We start from the raw sequence: 26,958 nt of genomic DNA, 5'->3' as shown, positions 1-26,958 counted from the left end.
GTTCTGCTAGAGGGAAGGGAACCCAGGAGAGAGGAAGAGGCATGATGTGAGAAAAGGCTGTGTTTGAGCCAGCACATAAAGTGACTTTTTGATGAAGGTCTGGGCTTCCCAGGTGACACTAGTTGGAAAGAACCTGCCTGCCAATACAGGAGATATAAAAGACACAGGTTCGATCCCTGGGTCAGGAAGCTCCCCTGGAGGGCATGGCAACCCACTCCAGTATTCTTCCTTGGAGAATTCCATTGACAGAGGAGCCTGGCAGGCTACAGTACCTGAGATCACAGAGTCGGACATGACTGAAGCGACTGATAATTCATTGTCAAGAAAAGGTGATTCAGACTTTACTCCATGTTTGATTATGAGATGACTCTATGCAGCCCACACCTTCAGTCTACCCTGGTCATTTTCCACCTTACATGGATTGGTTTCTGATTCTGCATGTGTACATATTGTTTCAGTCTATCTTCTTATTCCTAGAGAATTATGGTTGCTATAGAAACCAAATACTTTAAAGGAAAACCTAGAGCTTGTCAAAGATATAAATTGGAAGGCAAAACCTATGGCATTCAATCAAATAAATACCCATCTGTGGCATGCTATGAAGCTTTAATTACAGTGCTCAAGATTAAAGTAACATTACTCAGGAGTGGAGAAGCCAAATGTAAATGAAGGAGGTCTTAAAAAGGTGATGACCCTGAGCTCAGCCAAGCATTGCACAGTATAGACAATCACCCGATGGCCCCTTAAGCATTCATGTAAGCAGGAGAGTGTAGAATTATGTTGTGGTATATACAGGACAAAGTTTATTGCGTGTGATCACAAAACATACAAGGATAATTTTTTTTCTTGAGGGATTTTTTTTTTTAGTAAATATTTTTTATTGAAGTATAGTTGATTTACAGAAATGTTCATTTCTGCTGTGCAGCAAGTTATTCATTTATACGTGTGTGTGTGTGTGTGTGTGTGTGTGTGTTAGTCACTCAGCTGTGTCTGACTCTTTGCAACCCCGTGGACCACAGCCCACCAGGCTCCTCCGTCCATGGAATTCTCCAGGCAAGAACACTGGAGTGGGTTGCCATTTCCTTTTGCAACATATATATGTATATATATGTAAATATATACTTTAAAAAAATATTCATTTCCATTATGGCTTATCATAGGATATTGAATATAGTTCTGTGTTATACATTAGGACCCTGTTGTTTATCCACTCTATAGCTTATATCTGTTAACCTCAAACTTCCCACTGCATGCCTCCCTCAACCTTCTCCTCCTTGGCAACTACTGGTCTGTTCTGTTAGTGATTGCTTGTTTCACAGATAGGCTCACTTGTGTTATATTTTATATGCCATATATAAGTGATACCATATGGTATTTGTCTTTCTTTTTTATTTACTTCACTTAGTATGATAATCTCTAGTTGCATCCATGTTGGTGCAAATGGAATTGTTTCATTTTTTATGGCTGAGTAATATTCCACTGTATATATGTGTGTATACATATATATATACACATCACATCTTTTTTTAAATACAAGTTTTGGAGTTAAAAAAAATAATTTTATTTATTTATTTTTGACTGTGCTGGTTCTTCATGGTTGTACAGGCTGTTTTCCTAGTTGTGGTGAGAGGGGGCCATCTCTAGTTGTGGTCCTTGGGCTTCTCATTGCAGTGGTTTCTCTTGTGAAGCACATGCTCTAGGATGAGGGCTTCAGTAGTTGCAGCACATAGGCTCAATAGTTGTGGCTCACAGGCTTTGTTGCTCCGCAGCATGTGGGATCTTCCTGGACTGGGGATCAAGCCCGTGTCTCCTGCACAGGCAGGCGGATTCTTTTACCACTGAGCCACCAAGGAAGCCTCACCACATCTTGTTTACCCATTCGTCTATTGATGGACATTTAGATTGTTCCTGTGTTTTAGCTTTTGTAAACAGTGCTGCTATGAATATAGGGGTTTTTAAATTTTAGTTATGTCTGGATATATGCCAAGGTGAGGAATTGCTGGATCTATGATAATTCTATTTTTAGCTTTCTGAGCAACCTCCTTACTGTTCTCCATGGGGGGTGCACAAGTTTACATTCCTACCAACATCGTAGGAGGGTTCCCTTTTCTCCACACCCTCTCTAGCCTTTGTTATTTATAGACTGTTTATGATGGCCATTCTGACCTGTGTGAGGTGGTTCCTCATTATAGTTTTGACTCGAATTTCTCTAATAATTAGTGATGTTGGACATCTTCTCATGTGCCTATTGGCCATCTTCATTTCTTCTTTGGAGAAATGTCTATAGGTCTTCCATCCATTTTTCGATTGGGTTGTTCGTTCTTTGTTGTTGAGTTGCATATAAGAATATTAATGACACGGGAAGAGGGTTTGTGGTGGAATGCAGAGCATCCTTGTATGAGAGCCTGCAGCCTTAAGGCTGTGAACCCAAGCATTACATCTAGAGCACAGTTTGAATATTTGCTAATATCTCTACTGTCTACTGTATTCCAACTTAATCATACAATAATCTGAATCTAAAATATTGGCCATATGTTCTACTTTAGGCCCTAGTAAGAGGAGGAGAGGGATGAGCAAGGTCTTCTCATCAACCTCTATTTTGGGAAATATGCAGACAAGAAAGTGGGTTGAAGTTGGGAAAAAAGGTTGCTTTACTAGTCCATAGGTTGACAGTCAGCCACCTTGGTCTCTGTCCTATTTTTCACTATTTAATCCAGAATGAAGATACACAACCTATTAATATTTCCTTGGTTCCTGTCCCTATCTTTTCTTAATTCACTGTTTGACACCATCCCATTACCTGTGTCCTCACCATGGAACAGGAGACTGAAAAGTCCTCCCTTTCATCATTTGATGATGCTCCACTGTTTGGGGTTTTTGGGGATAGGAGAGAAAGTGACTAAACAATAACAGGATTTGTTTCAGCTGTTTTAAGTCAAACATCTTTATTTTTGGTTTCTTTTTAAAGAAAGCTCTTCTAAGAATTACATATGAAAGATCACAGGTAAATCACACTTCTTCGTGGATTAACAAAAATACAGTTTTCATGATTTTTAAAAATCTGTTTTTAGGGGATCCAGAGAGCTGGAAAAATGCTGCTGGGTTTTTCTGGCCTACCACTGAATTGTCTATAAGTCAATTATAAGGACGCATGTGTATCGTGGGTACATTATTTCCCACCTAGAGAAACAGAGCCTCAGCATCTGGACGGTGCTTATCTCAGGAAACTGGCAGTGACTGGCTCTGAAGGGAAGTTGTTTCTGCTGGAGCGGCACAGGGGCTCTGCTTCCTCCCAGGGCAAGTGGGCACAGATGCAGGCACCCGGGGAGCTCGGGTTCAGCCAATGACTCATTCACTGCTCTTTACCAGCCAGACCTCGTTGCGACGTCCGTAGGGCTTCATGGGAGGGTCATACCCGGTGCAGAAGTAGAAGTCCGTCTGGTACGTGGCTGTGCCCTCCAGGGCGGAGCGCAGCTGGGCGGCTTGGGCAGCGTAGTCAGCTGCCTTGGCATAACCGCCAAACTGCCTGGGGACACAGAGCAAGCTGCAGGTTAAGAAAGGGCAGGGTCCCGGGGAGAGGAGGGATTTTTTTTTCCAAAAAAGTCACTCATCACTCTTATTTACAACAAGCAGGCTATAGTAGTAAGATTTCGCATCTGCCCCTTCCTACTGGGGTGGACTGAAGCTCACTGAACCTCAGAGCATCTTGTGTAAGATTTGGGTGCATGCATGCTAAGTCACGTTAGTCATGTCCAACTCTGTCACCCCTTGGACTGTAGCCCGCCCGCCAGGCTCCTCTACCATTTCTTCCTCCAGGGGATCTTCCTGACCCAGGGACTGAATCTGAGTCTCTTATGTCTCCTGCATTGGCAGGCATGTTCTTTACCACTAGTGACACCTGAAACCCAAAATTGGGGTATGTTTCCATTTCCTTCCAATTGATTATGAACATTAACTACAATCATGGGTATAAAAAAACTATGTGGAACCTGAAACACAGTACCATCGGCCCTCTGCATTGGTGGGTTCTGGGCCTGCAGACTCAATCAATGGCAGATTGAAAATATTTAGGGGAAAAAAAAAAACCTTCCAGAAAGTGTCAAAAAGCAAAACTTTCAATTTGCCACCTGCCATCAACTATTTGGTGGCTCAGTGGTAAAGAATCCTCCTGCAATGCAGGAGACTCAGGAGACAAGAGTTTGATCCCTGGGTCGGGGAAGATCCCCTGGAGGAGGAAGTGGCAATCCACTCCAGTGTTCTTGCCTGGAGAATCCCACGGACAGAGGAGCCTGGTAGGCTACAGTCTGTCCATAGGTTCACAGAATCAGACACGACTGAGTGACTGAGCACAATGACACACATCAACTATTTACATAGCATTTATAGTGACAGGCATTGTAAGTAATCTAGAGATGATTTAAAGTATACAGAAGGATGTACGCAAATTATATGCCATTTTATATTAGGGACGCGAGCATTCTTGGATTTTGGAACCAGTACTGTACTAAAGACGAGCTTCCCTTCCCTTCCTGAAATTTCCCCAAGAGAGGGCAGGCCAATTTTTCCCAAGGCCAAGTCTTCATTGTTTTCTCTAGCTCCCTCTGCTGCCCCAGCTGGGGTGGGGGTGGGGGGAGAGGTGGAGGGAATGGGGGCGGACCTGGGTGTTAGGGTGAAGATGGAGCACTGGTTTCTCACACATCCCAGCTGGGACAAGTAGCAGCTTTGTTAAAATACAGAGCAGCCAAAGACAGGGACCCGAGGAAGCCCTGGGAGGGCTCCAAGGTAAGCATGAAGCATGCGCCAAGAAATCACTTGTAATAAATCCCTGCATGCATGCATGCTAAGTCGCTCAGTCATGTCTGACTTTGCGACCTCATGGACTGTAGCCCACCAGGCTCCTCTGTCCATGAGATTCTCCAGGCAAGAACACTGAAATGGGTTGCCATACTCTCCTCTAGGGGATCTTTCTGACTCCCATGTCTTTTATGTCTCTTGCATTGGCAGGTGGGTTCTTTACCACTAGCGCCACCTGGGAAGCCCAATAAATCCTTGTGTGTATGTTAGTTGCTCAGTCATGTCTGGCTCTTTGTGACTCCATGGACAGTAGCCCACCAGGCTCCTCTGTCTACGGAATTCTCCAGGCAAGCATACTGAAGCGGGTTGCCATTTCCTACTCCAGGGGATCTTCCTGAACCAGGGATCGAACCTGGGTCTCCTGCATTGCAGGCAGATTCTTTGCCATCTGAGCTACCAGGAAAGATTCAATGAACCCCTTCTCCTGTTCAAATCAGGAAAGCCTTCATTTTCTAGTAAGTAAAGAGAATTTTCCTAAATCAGGCATTTCTCTTGATGGCAGAAGGTGGAGACAGAGAAACAACAAAGCTTGTCGTTTCAAGACTATGACTCTCTCCTTACGTCATTGCCTCTGCTCCAAAAATTCATCCTGTGACCTCCCCTAAATATACCACTCTAAATCTGGGCTGCACTAAAATCTTTATTAGAGTCAAGGACATCCCCATTTCTAATGAGCTTTATGACTCAAAGGCCTGAATCCACACCAAGCCAAGATTCGGCCAAATGCATTACTTTTGGTGGGGTTCTGACTCACGCTTTGCTCTTTTATGAGCGGTTAGTCAGGCTTGCTAAGTATTCAGCACATCCATCACAGGGCTATTGATCTGCAAATACCCAGGATTTCATCTGGAAAGAGCTGGTTATTCCAGTGTCCAGATAACAGCTACAGAACACAGGGCCGAGACCAATTTGGGAGACGTGATGGTTAGTTCTTCAAGTCTATGCAAGAAAGAGTGTAAGGCTGATGGAGAAAGGTGAGTTCTAGCTTCACTGAGGCTCCAGTGAGATAAAACTGGATGAGGAGACAGAGGGTGAATATTAAGGAGGTACTGGTTTGGCAATAAAAGCCTGTAAGATGCTGGGCTTATTTTCAAAGAATGTCTATGGACTGAGGACCACCTGTCTGCAACCAATCAAATGCTGAATGGGGCGGGGAGGGGGGCAGGAATTTAGTGCCTCTGCGGCCCCCTCTCACATATTGATACTGAGCTGTTTTCTATGAAAATGGACGATTTTGGCTCTTTAATCTACTGGTTTCTAGAAACATCAAAAGCAGTGGTTGGTCCTCAACCTTCTTCATTCATCAGCTGGAGGCAAAATGGCTAATTGTGAGCTCACATCCCAGCTCTTCTACTGTCTGTCTAGCTCCTCGTCTTGGGCAAGTGCTGTAATGTCTCTAGTCTTCTGGTCCTTCATCTGCTCAGTAGGGATGAGGGTGTCACTCTCAGAAGACTATTGTGAAGATGACAGACGAGAAGACCCTGCAAACGACTCAGCCTCAGGCCCATCACAGAGGAAACTCACAACAAACAGCAGGTATTGTTGTCATTGTACTTTATAGTTCGCTCAGAACAGTTGTTCAATTCCCTGACTCCCAAGGTGAGGGACAGGATGGCAATTAAAAGTAAGATCCAGAACCCAGGGCCTAATAATGAAGACCTGGTTCAAATGACAATCTCATTTTCTCAGTGAGACCTCCTCGCAAAATGCTTTTATTGTCTAATAGCATTCCCTTTCCCCATTCTTTCCTTACCCTTCCTCCTTCTATTTCTTCCTTCCTTCTCTTTTATCCTTTTCTTTATTCAGCACTTCTCACCTTCTAACATACTGAATACTATATAATTTATTCTAACATGGTATATAAATTATTCACTGTTTACGGTCTGAGTTCCGTGGTAGGGAGACTCATGCCCCAGGGGGCAGTGATCCTGGTCACTCTTTGTCCACCAGCATATTCTGACCTAACACATATATCAGACCCCTTGGCTAAATGAACAAATTTGTGATAAACAATCAAAGTTGTTGTCTTTGGGCTGATAGACCTAAAGATGAGGGCACTGAATCTGTTGGCCTCCATATTCACTAACTTGTAGAATAAAATCTGAAGCACCTACTAACGGCACAGTGGTGGGAATTCAAAGGAAGTGGATTGACTAGGGTCACGCTGGAGGGCAGGCTAAGGACTCTGAGCCTGCCCTTAGATACAAAGATGGACTCAGCAAGGGGTTTTCAAGTTAAGGGTCCAGGCACTTGCCCGATGGTCCAGTGGTTAAGAATTGTGCTTCCACTGCAGGGGCATGGGTTTGATCCCTGGCCAGTGAACTAAGCTCCTGCATGCCACAACATGTGCCCCCCCAACCAAAAAAAAAGGTAAAGGGACAGCCATTATCAGACTGTAGTTTGAAGAGACCCCTCTGGAGGTGGTAGAGGGATCGGGAAGGGAGACACGGAGGCTAGCAACAGCCAAATGTGAGACAATGAAAGCCCGGACAAAGGCAAGTTTGGGAGGTGAGCTGGAGGGTGGGGAGGCCAGGGCGAGGGTGGGGTGGGGAGAAGGGAGGATTCTCGAGGGCTTCCAGTTAAGTCTCTGAATGGAAATGGATGCCGCCAAACAGAAGAGGGATTCTGAGGCGTCCCATTGGAGAGGAGGGGTGGGTGGGTTCATCATCTGGTTTGGGACATGTTGATATGAAGGTCTCTCTATAAATGAACCACATTCATGCAGCAGTCACTGTGCCCCTAAGTGCGTGGAGGGCATTGTGAAATCTCAGACTCTGGAAAGAACTGGAGTCAGAGAGATAACTGGAGAAAGAGACAGGTCCAGTGACAGACACTGGCATCTGGGCATCACCCGTGAGTGAGTGCGTGCTGGCTGTGGTCACGGCCAAGAGGCAGACGCCGCCAGGTGGGGAGCAAAGAGGCGTGCTGCTCTCGGGAATCCTAGTCCCCAGGTGGTGGGAAGAGGATGAGGACTCAGAAAAGGCCACTGAGAAGGAGCCGTCTGAGTCCAGGGAGACCCACCAGAGTGGTGTGGAGAACGTCATCATTCAGGGATTCTTCCATTCATTACTGGAATAAAAACCCTTGACTCTTGATATTTATTCCCAGGCCTACTGAGACACTCATAACGAGAATGAAAACCTCCCTCTTGCTTCATCAAGGAAACAAACAAAGCTGAGTGAGCTGCAGAAAGATCCATGTGTGTCCCTGCCTTCATTCTAACCATCCCTCCCAAACCTCCATCACAGAATCGCGCAAATGAGCCAGGACACAAACCCTTCCCGGCCCAGAGCCCTAAGATGTGAAGGAGGCCTAGCTCTGGCTGCCTCACTCCTCAGAGCTCAGCTTCCACACTGCACTTGGAAGATAACCATGTGGGGCCCCATTTTCCAAGTCCACGGGCATGTTTGCGCCTGTTGAGGAATGCTCATAAGCTCTTTGAGCTCCTCAAAAGAAATGAGTAGTCTATACATTAGACTGTATACAAGTCTGTTAACAAGAGTCTAAGTCTCCATCTTCAAAGCTGCTCACCTCCAGGGCTGTCTTTTTTTAATCTTACTCAACGTCAGAGTTCAGTATTCCCGAGAATTTGGTTGCCATAGGAACCGAGAAAGAAAAACACACCCTGGATTCCAGAAATACAAAAGGAACTGACTAAAAGGTGTGGAAGGGTTGGGGTGGAGGGGGATGAAGGCGGGCTAGCAGATGGAAGCTTTGGTCCAAAGTTCAAAAAATGATCAAGTGCTATCTTTCAGGCAGTGCAGTGAGGAAGAGGAGAAATGGAACGACTCTGAGCCTGACCATTTGGCATGGTCTAGAACTCTCATAATCTACAGGTCAGCACAGACTTGTGGAGAGTCTGCTATGCAGGAAGCTCCTGTGCTAGGCAAGAGACGCCTAAGACAAAGAGCTGATAATTCCATGTCAATGGGAAAGAAGCGTAACACCGCATGGCATTCCATTCAATCGGACGGAACCAGGCTTCACAAGTTGAGCATCACTGAGCAGGAAATACACGCTTGACAACAGAGAGCCGTAAAGATGATGGGGAAGTCTTTCTGCCTCAGCAAGGTCCAACTGAAGTGGTCAGGACAGAAACAGAAGAATTATGCAGGGCAGGAGAAAAGATTAGGATGGAGGTACACACAGAATGCTCTCGGGGCAAGGAACAGGGAGTGATTGGTTCCCACTTAGAACGTGAAGGGGAGGAGGCTGAGGGGGATGTGACATCAAGCTGTTACTGCTGGAGCATCTCTTGTGTTGCTGCCGATGAGCAGAGACTGGGGAGCGGCCGAGAGGTGCTGGGTGAGTGAGTGATGGTCTGGTCATGGGTGTTGTACGTGTGTGTTTAAGTGGGCCTTGGGAGGTGGGGATGGGATGCTCTGAGGCCAGGTGGAACCCTGGAGTGGGGCTGTGTTGTAGAGGACAGCATGTGCCACAACAAGGCTCTTTACTCGGTAGGATTCACTGCCTGGTGGAAGCTTTGGGGACCCAACCCAAAGCCTATCCCTCTCCTGTCTGGTTTTACTGCTACCCTGGGCTTGGTCCCAACCTCTGGGTGTGCCTCAGGCAGAGGCAGGTGAGGCCCGCTTCCAGAGTCAAACACCAGGGGGCAGCAGTGCCACGGGTGGGCCTTAGCTTTAGGGCTGGAGGAGACAATCGGGCAAGTCAGAAGGGGCAGGAAAAGTGGGAGAACTGGAAATGCTCAAGAGGCCTTGCAACAGTTCAGGCAAGAGATGATGAAGACCGCGGTCATAAGGATGGAGGGGAACGCACAGCAGGGGGTGACGAGGAGGACTCGGCCAGCAACCGATGCGGAAGGCGGAGCAGTCAGGATGGATCTGAACGGGATGGGGAGGATGGAGGGGACCTCTAGGAAGGCAGAACACAGAACCCAGTGGGAGGGAATCTGAGTTCCAACAGGGCATGAGGATTTGGGGGCTTCCCAGGTGGGACTGGTGGTAAAGAACCTGGCTGCCAGTGCAGGAGAAGTAAGAGACACAGGTTCGATCCCTGGGTGGAGAATCAATGGACAGAGGAGCCTGGCGGGCTATAGTCCTTTGGGTCAAAAAGAGTCAGAAGCGACTCAAGCAATTGAACACAGCACACACGGCACAGAGGAGGTTTACTTGGCGAAACCTCCCAGGAAACTTGGGACAAATCAGCACTGGCCCTGCTGATTTGGGTTCATCCACCTGGAAATGGATGGCCGAAGCCCCTTGTAAGCACCAGTCTAAAAGACCAAGAGGGACAGCTGTTAACTCTTAATTCCTCATAGACTTCTATTCATTTAAAAAGCATCTGCAGTACCTACTACTAATCAATGGACATCACAAGGTCACAAAACAGGAAGACTGAGTTAAGGATGCACTGTGTATTTGAAGGGTGTCCTGGGTGGCACTAGGGGTATAGAACCTGCCTGCCCAATGCAGGAGCTGAAGGAGACGCAGGTTCGATCCCTCCCATGAGGGCATGGCAATCCACTTCAGTATTCTTGCCTGGAGAATCCCATGGACAGAGGAGCCTGGAAGGCTATAGTTCACAGGGTCACAAAAAATCTGACATGACTGAAGTGAGTGGGCACCCATGTGTATGTGAAACAGGACTTGCACCTTCGGCTACGTCATTAACTGCCTTCCACAGAAGGGTACTTTTAAATGCACACTTGACTATGCAGTGACACCAAGTGGCAAGTGGAGGAATGATCAGATACTAAAAGCATCAAAGATAAAGTCAAAGTGTTAGTTGCTCAGCCGGGTTCGACTCTTTGTGACCCCATGGACTGTAGCCTGCCAGGTTCCTCTGTCCATGGGATTTTCCAGGCAAAAATACTGCAGTGGGGGTGCCATTCCCTTCTTCAGATCTTCCTGACCCAGGGAATGAGATCCAAGAAAGTCTATCAGACATAATAAACAAGTTAAAGAAATTCACCAAGCTATGCTAGACACTCTCCCCTGTTTAGGAGAAGAGAGAAGTTCGTTTAAATTGCAGTAAAGGAAACTTCCACAGACCTGGCTTGAAAAGTACCTTTTAAAGAGAGTCCCTTTTCCACCACAGGGTAGCAGCGTTCCTTGGCGAAATGGCTAATTTCAGCTCTAGAGCAAGAAATGTTAAGATGTGTGCTTAAAATATCTTGTCCTACCAATAACCAAGGAAGCTACTGAGATTACCAGGGTCATGTCAAAAGGACCAAGAAACCAAAAGGACCACCCAACCAACTGACCATGGCCAGTGAAGAGGCTCTCGCTGGCCAAAGATGGGACAATTTGAGCATCAATGAGAATAATAACTGCAAACAATTGAAACACATCAATTATGTTTGAATTCGTATATTTATATTGGTACTCAGAAAACAGAGATCAACACTATCTCCCCTTTGGAGGATGTTAAGAAAAGAAGTCATTATTCTGGAAACTGATAAAGAGAAGGCATCAAGCTAAAGAGAAGGTATCTGGCCTTCTCGCTATGACTTTGTCTTAGGGAAACCAAACAGTAGATGAGGGAAGGTTCTCTTTACTGAAGTATTCTGGCTACTAAGGGGCTTCCCTCGTGGCTCAGTTAATAAGGAATCCGCTTGCAATGCAGGAGACTTGGGTTTGATCCCTGGGTTGGGAAGATCCCCTGGAGTAGGAAATGGCAGCCCACTCCAGTATTCTTGCCTGGGAAATCCCATGGACAGAGGAGCCTGGAGGGCTACAGTCCATGGGTTCACAAAGAGTCAGACACGACTGAGTGACGAACACTTTCACTTTTTTTTCACTCTCAGGGCCTACCCTATATGTACTAGACAACGGTGAGAATGAGCGCCTGCCTAAATTTTGCACAACAGGCACCCCGCCTCCCTACCTTACTCCCTGCCCTGTGAAAAGACAGTCTTGACATGCTCCAAGTAGAGTCTGCTTTCTCTGCAGCCTCTGCAGTGAAGGCTGGAAAGTCTGAATGAGGACTGCAGGGGGAGTTGGAGGCTCCAGTTCCAGCCGTCCAGCTGCAGTGCACATAGCGTCCTCTGGGGGGCTCTGCATCACCCAGTCTAGGACTGCCCAGGGCAGCCAAGCTTACACTGTCAGCATTAGCGTACGGAGGAGCCTGGTGGGCTGCAGTCCATGGGATCGCAAGGAGTCGGACACGACTGAGCGACTTCACTTTCACCCTTCACTTTCATGCATTGCAGAAGGAAATGGGAACCCACTCCAGTGTTCTTGTCTGGAGGATCCCAGGGACGGGGGAGCCTGGTGGGCTGCCGTCGATGGGGTCGCACAGAGTCGGACACGACTGAAGCGACTTAGCAGACGCAGCAGCAGCTGTGTTGAAAGCTGCACCCTGTGGGTGGAGCTGGAGCAGTGCAGATAAAAGTAACTAAGTTTGGAGACCCCAGGAGTGGACAAAAACTGTCCAGTGGGAGATTATTTGTATATTTTTCATGAGGTTGTTCTAGAGCAGAACCCTGGTGAAGTTTCTGGTCTCGCTCATCTCTCCATGGTTTCACGCCTGTCACACATGAGGATTTTGACAAATGGGAAGTCCCTGATTATCCAGAAGAGACTTGACTTCTTAGGAGAGGCTAAGGCCTAAAGAATAAAATGATGAAAACACGTGCACCTGTTGTTCTCTACAGTCAAGAGACCTGGACCCCACGTGAGGCCCTTCAAACAGGACTAGAACCATAGGATGCATGTGTGCCCTGCTAAAAGCCCACAGACCATGAATAACACTCCCTGCCCTTCTGGCATTCAAGGGGAATGTGGAGAATTCAAGGGGGGGCTAGAGATATCTCTAGCCCTTTATGCTCCCCAGGTATTCATGACTCCAAACTACAGACTGACCTAGATATTCTGATTCTTGCAGAATTCTGCTGTGACTAATGTAGGTGTCCAGCTTCAGCTGGGGTTGGGAGGATATTCTCTATATCCAAATCAATTTGGCACCGGGCAAAGGCATTTACTTGGGCTTCCCAGGTGGCACAGTGGTAAAGAATCTGCCTGCTGATGCAGGAGACACAAGAAACATGGGTTTGATCCCTGGGTCAGAAAGATTCCCCGGAGAAGAAAATGACAATCCACTCCAGTATTCTTTGCCTGGGAAATTCCATGAACAGAGGAGCCTTGTGGGCTATAGTGCATGGGATTATAAAGAGTCAGACACAGCTGAGCAACTGGGCGCACACACACAGCACATAGAGGCGTTTACTTAGATACAATGCAAATGTTTGTGTGCTGTAGGCTGAAGAAATTCTGAGAGAAACTGTTAGTACTCAGCGTTTCTTACTTAATTCATCAATAATATGAGTTTAGAAAGAGAACTTAAGAAACAATCCCATTTACAATTGCATCAAAAAGAACAAAATACCCAGGAGTAAATTTCACCAAGGAAGTGAAAGATTTTTACACCCAAAACTATAAAACATTAATCTGAAAATCTGGAGAAGACAAAAGGCTCATGGATAAGGACTAATATTGTTCAAGTGTCCATACTACTCAAAGCAATCTACAGATTAAAAGCAATCTACAGATTAAATGCAATCCCTATCAAAATTCCAACGGAATTTTTTTTTTTAAACAGAAATAGAAAAAAAATCTTAAAATTTGTATGGAACCACAAAAGACCCTGAATCTGGAGAAAGAAGAACAAAGCTGAAGGCATAACATTTCCTGCTTTCAAGCTATATTACAGAGCTATCATAATCAAAACAGATATGATACTGACATAAAAACAGATACTTAGATCAATGGACCAGAACAGAATGCCCCAAAATAAACCCATGCATATATTGTCAACTAATTTTTAACAAAAGAGCTGAGAATGTACAACGGGGAAAGGACAGTGTCTTTAATAAATGGTGTTGGGAAAACTGGACAGTCAAATACAAAATACTGAAAATGGACCACTATCTTTTTTTTTTTTAAACTTTTGCCTACACTGTGTGGCATGTGGAATCTTAGTTCCCCCACTAGGGATCAAACCCATGTTCCCTGCAATGGAAGCATTGAGACTTAACCCATGGACCACCAGGCAAGTCCCTGGACCACTATTTTACACCATACACAAAAATCAACTCAAAGTGGATAAAAGACTTGAACATAAGACCTGAAACTATAAAATTCCTAGAAGAAACCATAGAGGGTAGCCTCCTTGACACCAGTCTTGACAATGATTTTTTTTTTTTTTGTATTGGACACCAAAAACACAGGCAACAAAAGCAAAACTAGACAAGTGAGACTACTTCAAATTAAAAAGCTTTCTGCACAGCAAAGGAAAAAGGCAAACTGTTAAATGGTAGAAACTATTTGTAAATCATATATATGTAATATATGTTAAAAACTCCTATAACTTGAGACTAAAAAACTCCAAACAATCTAATTTAAAAAATGGGCAGAGGATCTGAAGAGCCATTTTTCCAAAGAAGACATACAAATGGGCAAAAGGTATATAATCAGGTGTTCAACATCACTAGTCAGCAGGGAAATGCAAATCAAAGCCACAGCAAAATGTCACTTCATACTTGTTAGAATGGCTACTATGAAAAAGACAAGAAGTAAACAAGTGTGGAGAAAAGGGAATCCTTGTGTAAAGCTGGTGGGAATGTAAATTGGTGCAGCCATTATGGAAAACAGTATGGAAGTTCCTCAAAAAAATGAAAAATAGAACCACACGATCCAGCAATTCCACTTCTGGGTATATACCTGAAGGAAATGAAACCACTAACTTGAAGAGATAAAGGCACCCCTATGTTCACAGGAGCACCAATTTACCAACAGCCAAGATGTAGAAATAACCTAAGAGTCCACAGACAGATAAATGGATAAAGAAGATGTGGAATATACGTACAATGAAATATTATTCAACCATAAAAAGAAGGAAAACTTTCCATCTGTGATGACATGGATTAACTTTGAAGGCATCATGCTAAATGAAATAGGACAGACAGAGATAGGGGAATACTGTATTATCTCACTTATATGTGGAATTAAAAAAAAAAATCTAAACTCATAGATATAGAACAGACTGGTGATTGCCATAGGGTGGGGAGGTGAGGGGGTGGGAGATATGGGTAAAGGTGGTCAAAAGGTAGAAACATCCTGCTATAAGATAAATCTGTTTTGGGGATGTAATGTACAGCAAAGTGACTAGAATTAACAACACTGTATGTTGCACTACATATTTGAAAGTTACTAAGAGAGTTAAAATTTCTCATCTCAGGAAAAAGATTTGGAATTTTGTCAAATGAAAGATGCTAACTTCCATTGGTAATCATTTCATAACTATGTAATCAAAGCATTATGTTGTACACTTTAATGCAACATTATATATTAATTACAGCTCAAAACTGGAAAAAAAATAATTTAAATGCAAATGTTCATGGCAGATGATTCAAGAAGTGATTATGGAAATCAAGTGCTACCCTTAGATGCCCAAAGAATTGTCTCCTTACGTGGAATAGACAGTGATGCCTTCCCTGTCTTCGATCTTAATGCTGTCATCGCTGGGAGCTGGCGGGTCACTTTGAAACTTGTTTGGAATGCGGAACCAGACTTTTAATTTCTTCTGTAGGTCCCCATCGTCACTGGGGAACACAGCAAAGGAAATAGGAACTGTCATCCCCATTCCGAGTCCTGAAAACATAAAACCCCACAGAAAGACATGGGTGTTAGAGACAGAACCTGCTCAGGCCCATGGGCCATCTGCTGGTCTCATTCTTCTTTCAAGACAATATTTGTTGTTCTTGAAATTTATAATAGGCATTTCAGGCATTAGTGTGTATCACCACACACATATAAAGTAACTCTTAATTGTACATGCTAGAGGTAGTGATTCAAACTTGTCTGGAAAAAATTATTTAGCAATATATATCAAGACTATAAATATATCAGTGTCTAGTTACTTCCCAGGTGGTACAGTGGTAAAGAATCCACCTGCCAATGGAGGAGACGCACGTTTGACCCCTGGGTCAGGAAGATACCCTGGAGAAGGTACCTGGAGAAGACACCCCGGCAGCCCAATCCAATATTCTTGCCTGGGAAATTCCATGGACAGAGTAGCCTGGTGGGCTACAGTCCATGGGGTCACAAAAGAGTCGGACACAACTTAGTGTCTAAACAACAACAGAGTACTTCCTGTCTAATTGCTGATTTATTTTTAAATTTTATTTAATTTTTCATTTTTGGCTGTGTTGGGTCTTCATTGCTGTGCATGGGCTTTTTTGAGTTGCAGAGAATGGGGGCTACTCTCTAGTGGCGATGCTTGGGCTTCTCATTGCAGTGGCTTCTCTTGTTGCAGAGCCTGGGCTCTGGGTACATGAGCTGCAGTAGCTGTGGTGCATGGGCTTAGTTGCCCCACGGCACCCCACTTGCCTGCACTGGTAAGCGGATTCTTAACCACTATACTACCAGAGAATTCATAATTGCTGATTTTAATGAAATAATCTACAATATGAAAAAGGCTATTTAGGGAATAGGATTTTCCTTGCAGCAGAATTTATAATTGTGAAAAATTGGGATTTTTATAAATGTTCAAAAGAGGAATATGTCTAAGTAAATTATAGGCACATGATGCAATACAATTTAGCTATGAATAGTCATGCTTAGGACTAGCTAGCTACAATGGAAAATAATTATGAAATAAGGAACAGAAACAGGATATATTGCACAAACACTATGATTACATATTGTGTGTGACTCGCTCACTCATGCCCGACTCTTTGCAACCCCATGAACTGTAGCTCATCAGGCTCCTCCGTCTATGGAATTCTCCAGACAAGCATACTGGAGTGGGTTGCTATTTCCTACTCCAGGGGATCTTCCTGACTCAGGGATTGAACCTGGGTCTCCTGCATTGTGAGCAGATCCTTTACCATCTGAGCCACCAGGGAAGTTGCTATTATGATTGCATTTTAAAAACCTATTAAAAATCCCTAAAAATACATTCAAAGATGACAATGATTACATTAGAAAAGATGGACTGGGGTGCTGTTTTGTTATTTTCAGAAGAAAATTTATGACAGTGCTAAGAAGGGAAAGACTTCTTTGTGACCTCCTACTGGTCGAGTTATGTCCAAAGCCTGATTTCTTTGGTTCTAACAAATATTACTAAGCTTGATACGATCTTCTTTCTCATTTATCAACTTGAGATATATCCTAAATATGAAATACAGTTTTTTTCATCTTGTATTCTGAACCATTTTGGGTTTGTACTGATTCTAAAGTGCAGACCAAGTTAGAGAGCTTAAGAAAGTCACTCAGTCGTGTCTGACGCTTTGTGACGCCATGGACTATACAGTCCATGGAATTCTCCAGGCCAGAATACTTGAGTGGGTAGCCTTTTCCTTCTCCAGGGGATCTTCCCAACCCAGGGATTGAACCTAGGTCTCCCACATTGTGGGTGAATTCTTTCCCAGCTGAGCCACAAGGGAAGCCCTTAAGTGCTAAAGTCCTATTTAAATATGGTTTACATGCAAACAGGTATACTGAAACTTCAGGCCTCTCGTTGTATCACAAAAACAGGGAGACAGGCAGCATGGACTACCAAGTCTTCTTCTTCTTATTATTATTATTAGACTGTGCCACGTGGCTTGCAGGATCTTAGTTCCCTGCCCAGGGATCAAACCTTGGACCCCAGCAGTGAGAGCAATGGTACTAACCACTGGACCGCCAGGGGATCCCCATGGACTGTCAAATGTTTAAGAAGGGGACTAAGAATTCTCAGGCTCTTGATTTGCCAGAACGGAGCTGGGGATCAGCCACACTCATCACTCACTGATCTTCAGAACCCCGTAGAATCTGAGCGACTAGGGGGCTGACTCTTGAGATTTTCAGCCTGGGAGCAGAGGTCTCCAGTCAGAGGTCAGCTTTGTTCTGTGGCCTGGCTTACCACGGACACACCTTACCCAGTCCACCAATCCAAAGATAAGCACTGTAAGGTTAAAAAATAACAAACGAATAAACAAACAAAGCGTGTGTCTTCATACCGGGGAGAGAAGCATGAACTCAGGGCTACTGAGCGGGCATGAAGTCAGGGGGTCTCCCCAGAGCCTCCCTGCCCACACAGTACAGAAAGGTCTCACGACACTCGAACAGGTGGTGACAGGCGTCGTGGGGTCCCTTCCTGTGTTTTCCATCGATGACGTGAGACTGCAGCCCCGGCCCAGGTGACCAGAGCCCATCCTTCAGGGACACTCACCCTTATCATTGGAGCCTCCCACATACTTCATGACTTTCGGCATTGCCTCCCTCAGAGCCTCATCCACAGGCTTATCTGTCACTTCCACTGTGGCAAACTTCCCGCCTTCACAGGCCCTCTCCTCGTAGGAGACATCTCCCTGGAGGCAGAGAAGACACAGCACTGAAGAGGTGTGAGGGAGCAACCTGTGAGGACTCTGAAAGTGTTAGTCGCTCAGTCGTGTCCGACTCTTTGTGACCCAGTGGACGGTAGCCTCTGTCCAGGGAATTCTCCAGACAAGAAAACTGCTGTGGGTAACCATTCCTTTCTCCAGGGGATCTTCCTGACTCAGAGATCGATCCTAGGTCTCTCACATTGCAGGCAGATTCTTTACCATCTGAGCCACCAGGGAAGCCCCTACAAGCAGTAAAAGTCCAGTTACAAGAGGCCCAAACTGCTAAGGAGCTTTACATTATGAGCCTAACTCTGGTGACAGTGGAAGAGACAGGCCGGAGTATGAAGAACCATAAGAAATAGACTCTGAGAGTTCTTACAGACCTAGAAACAGCAGAGAAGGGATTGCTGCCAAAGAGGAAGGATTTGGGAGGAAGTGACAGGGCAGCTGATTTCTCAGGGGCACGGGGGTGTTGCTTAGTGAGACGGACTGGGAAGAGGAGTCACGCCTGGGAGTACAGTGTGAACTGAATTACTCTGATTCTTCCTGAATTACAACCCTGCTACTAGATTAAGGCTAGTCTTGGGGCCTCAGAGTTTTGTGTGATTGGCGTTGTATTGGTTTGTTTCACCCTTTGCCACATTGTAACGTTGTGCCTTCAAACTTAAAAAGAAAATCACAATCCATAACAGGAATTATTTTTACATCATGCCTTATCAAGAACATGAAACAACTTCATATAATCAACATTCTCAGAGAAATAACAGAAGATATTACATCCCAAACCACCCAGAACAGCCCCAGAATGCTGTAAAAACACAATGGTCTGAGATCAAAGAGCTCTGGGAAATTAAAAATATAGCAGAGGAGGAAAAATTTGGCAGAAGGGTTGGAAGATAAAATTGAAGAAAATATTCTAGAAAATCAAGTAAAAAGGCAAAGATGTAGAAAATAGAAAAGGGAAAGAATCAAGCCAAGAGATCCATCATCTGAATAATAAGAGATCTAGGAAAAGAGAGGACTTCCCAGGTGGCTCAGGGGTAAAGAAGCTGCCGACCAATGCAGGAGACACAGGAGACCAGGGTTTGATCTCTGGGTTGGGAAGATCCCTGGAGGAGGAAATGGCAACCCACTCCAGTTTTCTTGCCGGGATAATTCCATGAACAGAGGAGCCTGGCATGCTATAGTCCATGGGGTCACAAATAGCTGGATATGACTTTGCGACTGGGCACACATGCACGCAGGAAAAGAGGAATCAAAATGGCAAAGGAGGAAACAACTCCAATGACAAGCCCGCAAAACTCTGAGGCCCCGAGATTAGCCTCAACCTAGCAGCAGGACTGCCTTTCAAGAAGAGTCAGAGTAGTTCTGTTCGCACTGTACACCCAGTCATGGCTCCGAGCCCATCTCACTAAGCACATCCCCTGAGAAATCAGCAGCCCTGTCACTTCCCCTTCAAACCTTCCTCCTTGGCAGTGATCTCCTCCTGCATTGAGTCTCTGTCCTAAAGTCATCACCTTTACCCTACAGACCCACACAGCTCTCCTCCAGCCCTCTTCCTCCTCCTTGCCCTTTGACGTCTCATTATGATATTGGGCTTCCCTGGTGGTAAAGAACGTGCCTGCCAATGCAGGAGACATAAGACATCGGTTCAACCCCTGGGTTGGGAAGATCCCCTGGAGAAGGAAATGACAACCCACTCCAGTATTCTTGCCTGCAGAATCCCATGGACAGAAGACCCTGGTGGGCTAGTCCATGGGGATGCAAAGAGTCAGACATGACAGTACACACACAAACAAACACAATATAATTTTGCATTCCTGAACATACAGTAAAGCAGTACTTTGAAACTTAAAAACCCACAATCCAGAACAAGAAATACATTTTTACATCATGGCCTATCATGGACATACATGTCTGAAGCAAAGTTTCACAAAATAACACTTTACCCTTATGGATTGGATGCATGATGATACATGCCTTTTCTTTTTTTTAATTGGAGTAGAGTCAATTTACAATGTTGTGTTAGTTTCAAGAGTACAGCAAAATGATTCAGACATATATTCTTTTTCAAATTCTTTTCCCTTGTAAGTTATTACAAAATATTAAGTACAGTTCCCTGTGCTATACACTGGATCCTTGTTGGTTATCTATTTAATACATATAGTAATGTTTCTATGTTAATCCCAGACTCCTAATTTATCTCTCCCAGCCTTCCCCTTTGGATTAAACACAAGCTGGAATCAAGATTTCTGGGAGAAATATCAATAACCTCAGATACGCAGATGACACCACACTTATGGCAGAAAGTGAAGAACTAAACAGCCTCTGATGAAAGTGAAAGAAGAGAGTGAAAAAGCTGGCTTAAAACTCAACATTCAAAAAACGAAGATAATGGCATATGGTCCCATCACTTCAAGGCAAATAGATGGGGAAACAATGGAAACAGTGGCTGACTTTATTTTCTTGGGCTCCAAAATCACTGCAGATGGTGACTGTAGCCATGAAATTAAAAGATATTTGTTCCTTGGAAGAAAAGCTCTGACCAACCTAGACAGCATATTAAAAAGCAGAGACATCACTTTACCAACAAAGGTCAGCCTAATCAAAGCTATGGCTTTTCCAGTAGTCATGTCTGGATGTGAAAGTTTGACTATAAAGAAAGCTGAGCACCGAAAAATTGATGTTTTTGAACTATGGTGTTGGGGAAGACTCTTGAGAGTCCCCTGAACTGCAAGGAGATCCAACCAGTCCATCCTAAAGGAGATCAGTGCTGGGTGTTCATTGGAAGGACTGATGTTGAAGCTGAAACTCCAATACTTTGGCTACCTAATGCAAAGAACTGACTCCTTGGAAAAGACCCTGATGCTGGGAAAGATTGAAGGCAGGAGGAGAAGGGTGCGACAGAGGATGAGATGGTTGGATGGCATCACCAACTCGAAGGACCTGAGTTTGAGCAAGCTCCGCAAGTTGGTGATGGACAGGGAAGCTTGGTGTGCTGCAGTCCATGGGGTCACAAAGAGTCGGACATGACTTAGTGACTGAACAACATATAGCTGCTAAGTGTCTGAAACTAGGAACCAGAATTTAAATCCCCAGACTCTGGTCTAGGGGCTTTCCTGATAGCTCAGTTGATAAAGAATCCACCTGCAATGCAGGAGACCCCGGTACGATTCCTGGGTCAGGAATATCCACTGGAGAAGGGAAAGGCTACCCACTCCAGTATTCTGGCCTGGAGGATTCCACGGATTGTATAGTCCACGGGGTGACAAAGAGTCAGACACGACTGAGTGACTTTCACTCAGTGGTCTAACACTTGTCACAAGGCTGTAAGCTCCATGAGGGATGAAGTGAGTGTTTTTCAGCCTCTCTCTTTAGGTACAGAGGTAGGCATTTCTGACAGACACTTGTAGGCCCATGTCAAACTCAGATCAAGGGCATCAAAAGTCTTTCAATTCAGTTCCTTCTCTTGCAAATGTAGAAACCAATGATCAGCTCTCTCCAGTAAGAGCTGGAAGAGTGCTTACAAATCCATCAGTTCATTTGCCTCTTATTACAAGCAAGCAGTCCACTGTACAGTTGGACAAACAGGTCTGGAGTTCAGCCAGGGCCTGGCTCAGTTGGGACGCATCAGCAGAGGGGTAACCAAAGCTGTGAAAGAGGATGTGTTGCCCAGGGAATGTATATTTGTGCTGCTGCATGCTCAGTCATGTCTGACTCTATGCAACCCCAAGGACTGCAGCCTGCCAGATTCCTCTGTCCATGGGATTTTCCAGACAAGAACACTGGAGTGGGTTGCCACGTGGTCTTCCAGATCTTCCTGACCCAGAGATCGAACCCAAGTCTCCTAAGTATCCTGCATTGCAGGTGGATTCTTTGCTACCTACACCACCTGGGAAACTCCAGGGAATGTATACAGAGCATTCTATATAAATTAATCATGTTCATGAATCCCCACCCAAAAGCTGTCATTCACCAAGCTCTTTCCTGTGATGGCTCAGGCACCACCGAAGGGTCTACCTACCTTGGCCGCCACGCTAGAGCACCTCCTCATTGGCCTTCTGCTATTTTTGTCAATGTCTTGGTCATTCCTGCCTCAGAGCCTCTGTACCTGCCTCTCCCTCTGCCTGGGGGTTCCCTTCCTTTCTCTGCGTGATGAACTCCTACTCATCCAACAGGTCTCAACCTAAAAGTCACTTCCTCAGAGAGGATCCCAGTTTAAAATAGGTGCCCCATGATATTTTGCCTTTTCATACTGTTCTTGGAGTTCTCACGGCAAGAATATTGGAATGGTGCTGGGAGCTGCCGGGATGCACCCAGTCCGTGACAAGCTCATGGGACCGGGATGCGCCCAGTTCACGACAAGGTCATGGGACGAGAGAGGAACCTGCAAGGCAGCTCTTCCTCACACGGGGCTGCCCCAGGGACCTGACAGGTCCCCTCAAGAATCACCGGGACGTACCCAGACCGTGATAAGGTCATGGGACGAGAGAGGAACCTCCAAGGCAACTCTTCCCCTTGGGGTTGTCCTGGGGGCCTGGTATGTCTCTTTCTTCTTTCTGTCTTACTGTTGTTGGGCTTTGTATTAATTTTTGGAAATGTAACATATAGTGATCAGGCCTCCCTGGAAAAGTCCAAGCCTATTTGGAAATGCTCATGATTGCTCTGGCTCAGGATATGACCATAAACATCAAGTCATAAAGGAAAAGGAAACAGGCATAGCTCGGCTGCTTGCTTAAAAGATTATAATGTTCTAGAACAGAAAAGAGTAGAGGTATTTAGACTTAGAAGTAGATACACTGCTTCTATATACTTGCTCCTTGGTTGAGAGGGTTTTCATTACTGCTATTTCCTTGCTGCTATTTGTCCACTGTTTCCCTTTCTTTAAACAACATGGAAGATTATGGGTATTTTTATAGAGTTAGGAAATGGGGTACATAGGATTTCAATAGAAGATTTATATTAACCAGCTTCACTGCCATTCCCTCACTATTAACAGAGGTGTTTTGCCGCTTCACAGTTAATCACTATAAACTTTGTAATTTCAGGTAAAGAAAAATATCAGGGTTTTCACATGGTACTATTCTCAGAAACATCAAACATGTTTGTGTAGCCCTTCCCATGTATTGTTTTATTGTCTAAATAATTCATACTATACCTGAAATTTGTGGAACATTGTTTTTGTTAGAGTGAAAATGTTAGGCCATTGAGACAAGAAGACTAATGTACGGGACATTTAAGAAAAAACCCTGTAATCAGAAATGTTCCAGATGAATTCATAGGGGAAAAACATGGGAAAGAAAATACTGACGGAAGCACAAAACCGATATCTGATGTAATATGAGTTACACTGAGTTATGCAAGCCCCTTCACCATGACAAGGCTCTGATCCCTGAAGGGGATTTGACTCATTGGAAAAGACCCTGACGTTGAGAAAGATCGAAGGCAAAAGCAGAAGGCAGCGACAGAGGGTGAGATGGTTAGATAGCATCACCCACTCAATGGACACAATTTGAGCAAACTCCAGGAGATGGTGAAAGACAGGGAAGCCTGGCGTGCTGCAGTCCGTGGGGTCACAAAGAGTCCAACATGACTTAGCAACTGAACAACACAGGAATATAATTACAATGGAAATTGTAATGGAATAATAACGTGTTTAATCTCTACTGGCAACCATAAACCCCACGGGGTCAGGGACTATCTGCATTGTTTACCAGTGTTATCTCTCAGCATCAAGGACCACGTCTTTCATATATACAGCAGGGTCTCTATAAGGATTTGTGGGAAAGGAGGCCGTGGGGTGAAACCTGGTTTTACTCGAACGACAAGGAATTCGGCAACCATAGATGGCTAGAGAGATGAGACCCTAGCCTAACTACATGTGTCTTGGAGGAAGGCTGCATCACACTGTCTGAAGGAGGTTCTCCAAAGGTACCCCCTGTTTTCACAGCATCTATGTCTGCAACTTCTCATCTGAACTGCTGGATCACTATGAAAATTCAGGTTTGAGAGATGGTTATTATCCAACTACTCTTGTTCTCCAGGGAGCTCAATTTAAATAGGTTCTCTCTATTTCTGCAGAAAATAAAGCACCTAAGTTAACACTGTTAGCATATTTGATTCTTCAAATTTAACACCTTGAGTGCATTTCCTTGCTACATGGAACAAAATAATGACCCTTCCTGGCCCCACATTCAGCTAGTTCATGCTCCCAGATACTTGACGAGGATTTCAGCCAGTGGCCACAAACACCAGTTTTCAACATTCAGTGGGAACCATAGTCAAGCCCCAGACAGAGATGTTGTAAGAATGCCTCTTGCTATGAGATTTGCAAAGTCCTCTGCAAGGCTGACTTTCCCCCTTGCCACTTGATCTGGTGGGTATACACACGGATTTTGGAAGACAGCTTTCTCATTATAAGGGAATAACAATAATGATAATGAGGATCAAGCTGAGTGCTTTCTATGTGTCCTGTATTATTTGACACATTTTATGTGGAGCCATTCATTCAACCCTCCAACAACCCAGTGAAATGTTCTTATCTTCATTTACAGATGAAGCTGGAGCATGTGAGGTTAAGCAACATGCCCAAGATATAGTGGCAAGAAGTGGAGCCAGGGTTCCGAGCCAGGCAGTGGGGTCCTAACCCTTGTGCACAGGCTGGAAACAAATCCCATAAAGATGTCCCTTAGTAATATCAGTCCTGCACTGAGAACCCACAAGTCCAGCCCAACCCCACACAGAGAGCTGTGCGTCCTCCCCCTCCAGGCAATGCAGAAGGCACCCGATAAGGTCTGCAGCAGCCTGCGCGCCCAGCAGGTACCTGGAATCAGCCCTGAACATCTGGCTGAACCTAACCTCAAGCTACATGGGGCATACCATGCGCTCCATCCATTGACCCAGGACAGTGGACAACAGTTTCTGACTTAAGACTCTTTCCGAGGAGAGATCATTTCAGAAAAAGATTCTTTTCACAATAATAACACCCTGAAAGTGTATATATCTTTTAAAAGGGTTATAAGAGTCTTTGAATGTTTAATTGTCACACAAGGCACTGTCATTCTCATCTTACAGTTGAGGAATTTGAGGGTTCAGAGAGGTTGAGAGGTTAAGCAAAGTGAAGTGAAAGTTGCTCAGCTGTGTCTGACTCTTTGCAACCCCATCGACTATACAGTCCATGGAATTCTCCAGGCCAGAATACTGGAGTGGGTAGCCTTTTCCATCTCCAGGGGATCTTCCCAACCCAGGGATCGAACCCAGGTCTCCTGCACTGCAGACAGATTCTTTACCAGCTGAACCTGAGAGATTAAGAAACTTACCCCAAATTACCTGTAAGAAAAGGAAAGTTAACAATCAAGTGCTAGGTATTCTGTTGCACAATTTATAATTGGTTCTCATTTAAATTTCAATAAGATGTGAATTATTTTTACCCCCTCATCAGCATCAGAGAGGTTAAGCTACCCAGGACCACGCAGCTAGTGAGAGTGGAGTTGAGCTGAGTTCTGACACAACAATATCACTACACTTGTCAGGTGTTTTAGTTTATAAATCATTTTCATGTTTCTCAAAAAAATGTAAGATTTCTATCAATTCTGGGAGTGGATGGAGGACATATATTGATACCCCTTCTAAGCTGCAGGAACTGAGGTTCATTCGGGTTAAATGATTTGCTTCGGCTTGGTAATAATACCCTGTATGGCCCCATAATTCAAACTTTTTATTTTCTATTGGGGTATAGCCGATTAACAACATTGTGATAGTTTCAGGAGAATGGAAGGGACTCAGCCATACATATACACATATCCATTCTCTCCAAACTCCCCTCCAGGCTGCCACATAACATTGAGCAGAGCTCCCTGTGCTATACAGTAGGCCCTTGTTGGTTATCCATTTTATTTTTTTTATTTATTTTTTGGTTATCCATTTTAAATATGGCAGTCTGTACATATCCATCCAGGACTCTCTAACTATTCCTCCTCCTCATCCTTCTCCCAGGCAACCATAAGTTCGTTCTCTAAGTCTGTGAGTCTCTTTCTGTTTTGTAAGTTCATTTGCATCATTTCCTTTATAGGTTCCACATATAAGGGATGTCATATGATACTTCTCCTCTGTCTGACTTACTTCACTCAGTATGGTAATCTCTAGGTACACCCATGTTGCTGCAAACTGGCCCCATATTCTTACCAAATGTTGAGAAAAGATGTTTATCAGGGAGGTGCAATTACGCCTGGAGACAACAAATCAGTGGCAGGTGACTCTGTACTGAGAAGTGGCTAATAAGGAAAAAGACTTGAACAGAGGCAACTTGACTTAAGGAATTGACTTCACACAGAAGTGAATTTTTTTTTCACACAGATACTAAAAGAGCTGAAAGGGGCTTCTCAGGTGGCGCTAGTGGTGAAGAAAACCAGCCTGCCAATGCAGGACATGTAAGAGATGCAGGTTCGAGCCCTAGATAGGGAAGATCCTCTGTAGGAGGGCATGGCAACCCACTCCAGTATTCTTGTCTGGAGAATCCCATGGACAGAAGAGCCTGGTGGGCTACAGCCCACGGGATTGCAACGAGTTGGACACGACTGAACAATTTTGCAAAAGAGCTGAGAAGCCCAGCAGGCAAGAGTGAAGCAACCCAGAGGTTTGCAAGAGCCCTACAGGGCTGTGGAGGGAGGGTGATCTGTTACCTGAGCTCAGATACCTGGTCATGTGGTGAAAACTAGAACCATGGTAACCTGGCCAGCAAGAGTTGGAGTCCCAGAGAAGCTCCTGGTTCCAGAGAC

General features: G+C 44.8%; 1 protein-coding gene across 1 annotated transcript in view; it reads right to left on the bottom strand.

Annotated features, from left to right (window-relative positions):
* Window positions 1–2,915: 2,915 nt before the first annotated feature.
* The window catches only part of HEBP1 (heme binding protein 1), a 29,508-nt gene continuing 5,465 nt past the window's right edge, over window positions 2,916–26,958 (bottom strand). Inside the window, exons 2-4 of the mRNA XM_065922189.1 lie at window positions 18,028–18,166; window positions 15,284–15,464; window positions 2,916–3,526 (exon numbers count right to left, since the gene is read on the bottom strand). Of these exons, the coding sequence (XP_065778261.1) occupies window positions 3,349–3,526; window positions 15,284–15,464; window positions 18,028–18,166 (498 nt within the window). The 3' untranslated portion in view covers window positions 2,916–3,348. The remainder of the gene's footprint in view (window positions 3,527–15,283; window positions 15,465–18,027; window positions 18,167–26,958) is intronic.

Source organism: Muntiacus reevesi, chromosome 1 (genome assembly GCF_963930625.1).
Source record: "Muntiacus reevesi chromosome 1, mMunRee1.1, whole genome shotgun sequence".
NCBI classification, from domain to species: Eukaryota; Metazoa; Chordata; class Mammalia; order Artiodactyla; family Cervidae; genus Muntiacus; species Muntiacus reevesi.
Note: the sequence above shows the minus strand (reverse complement) of the source record. Positions and strands in the feature narration are given on the sequence as shown.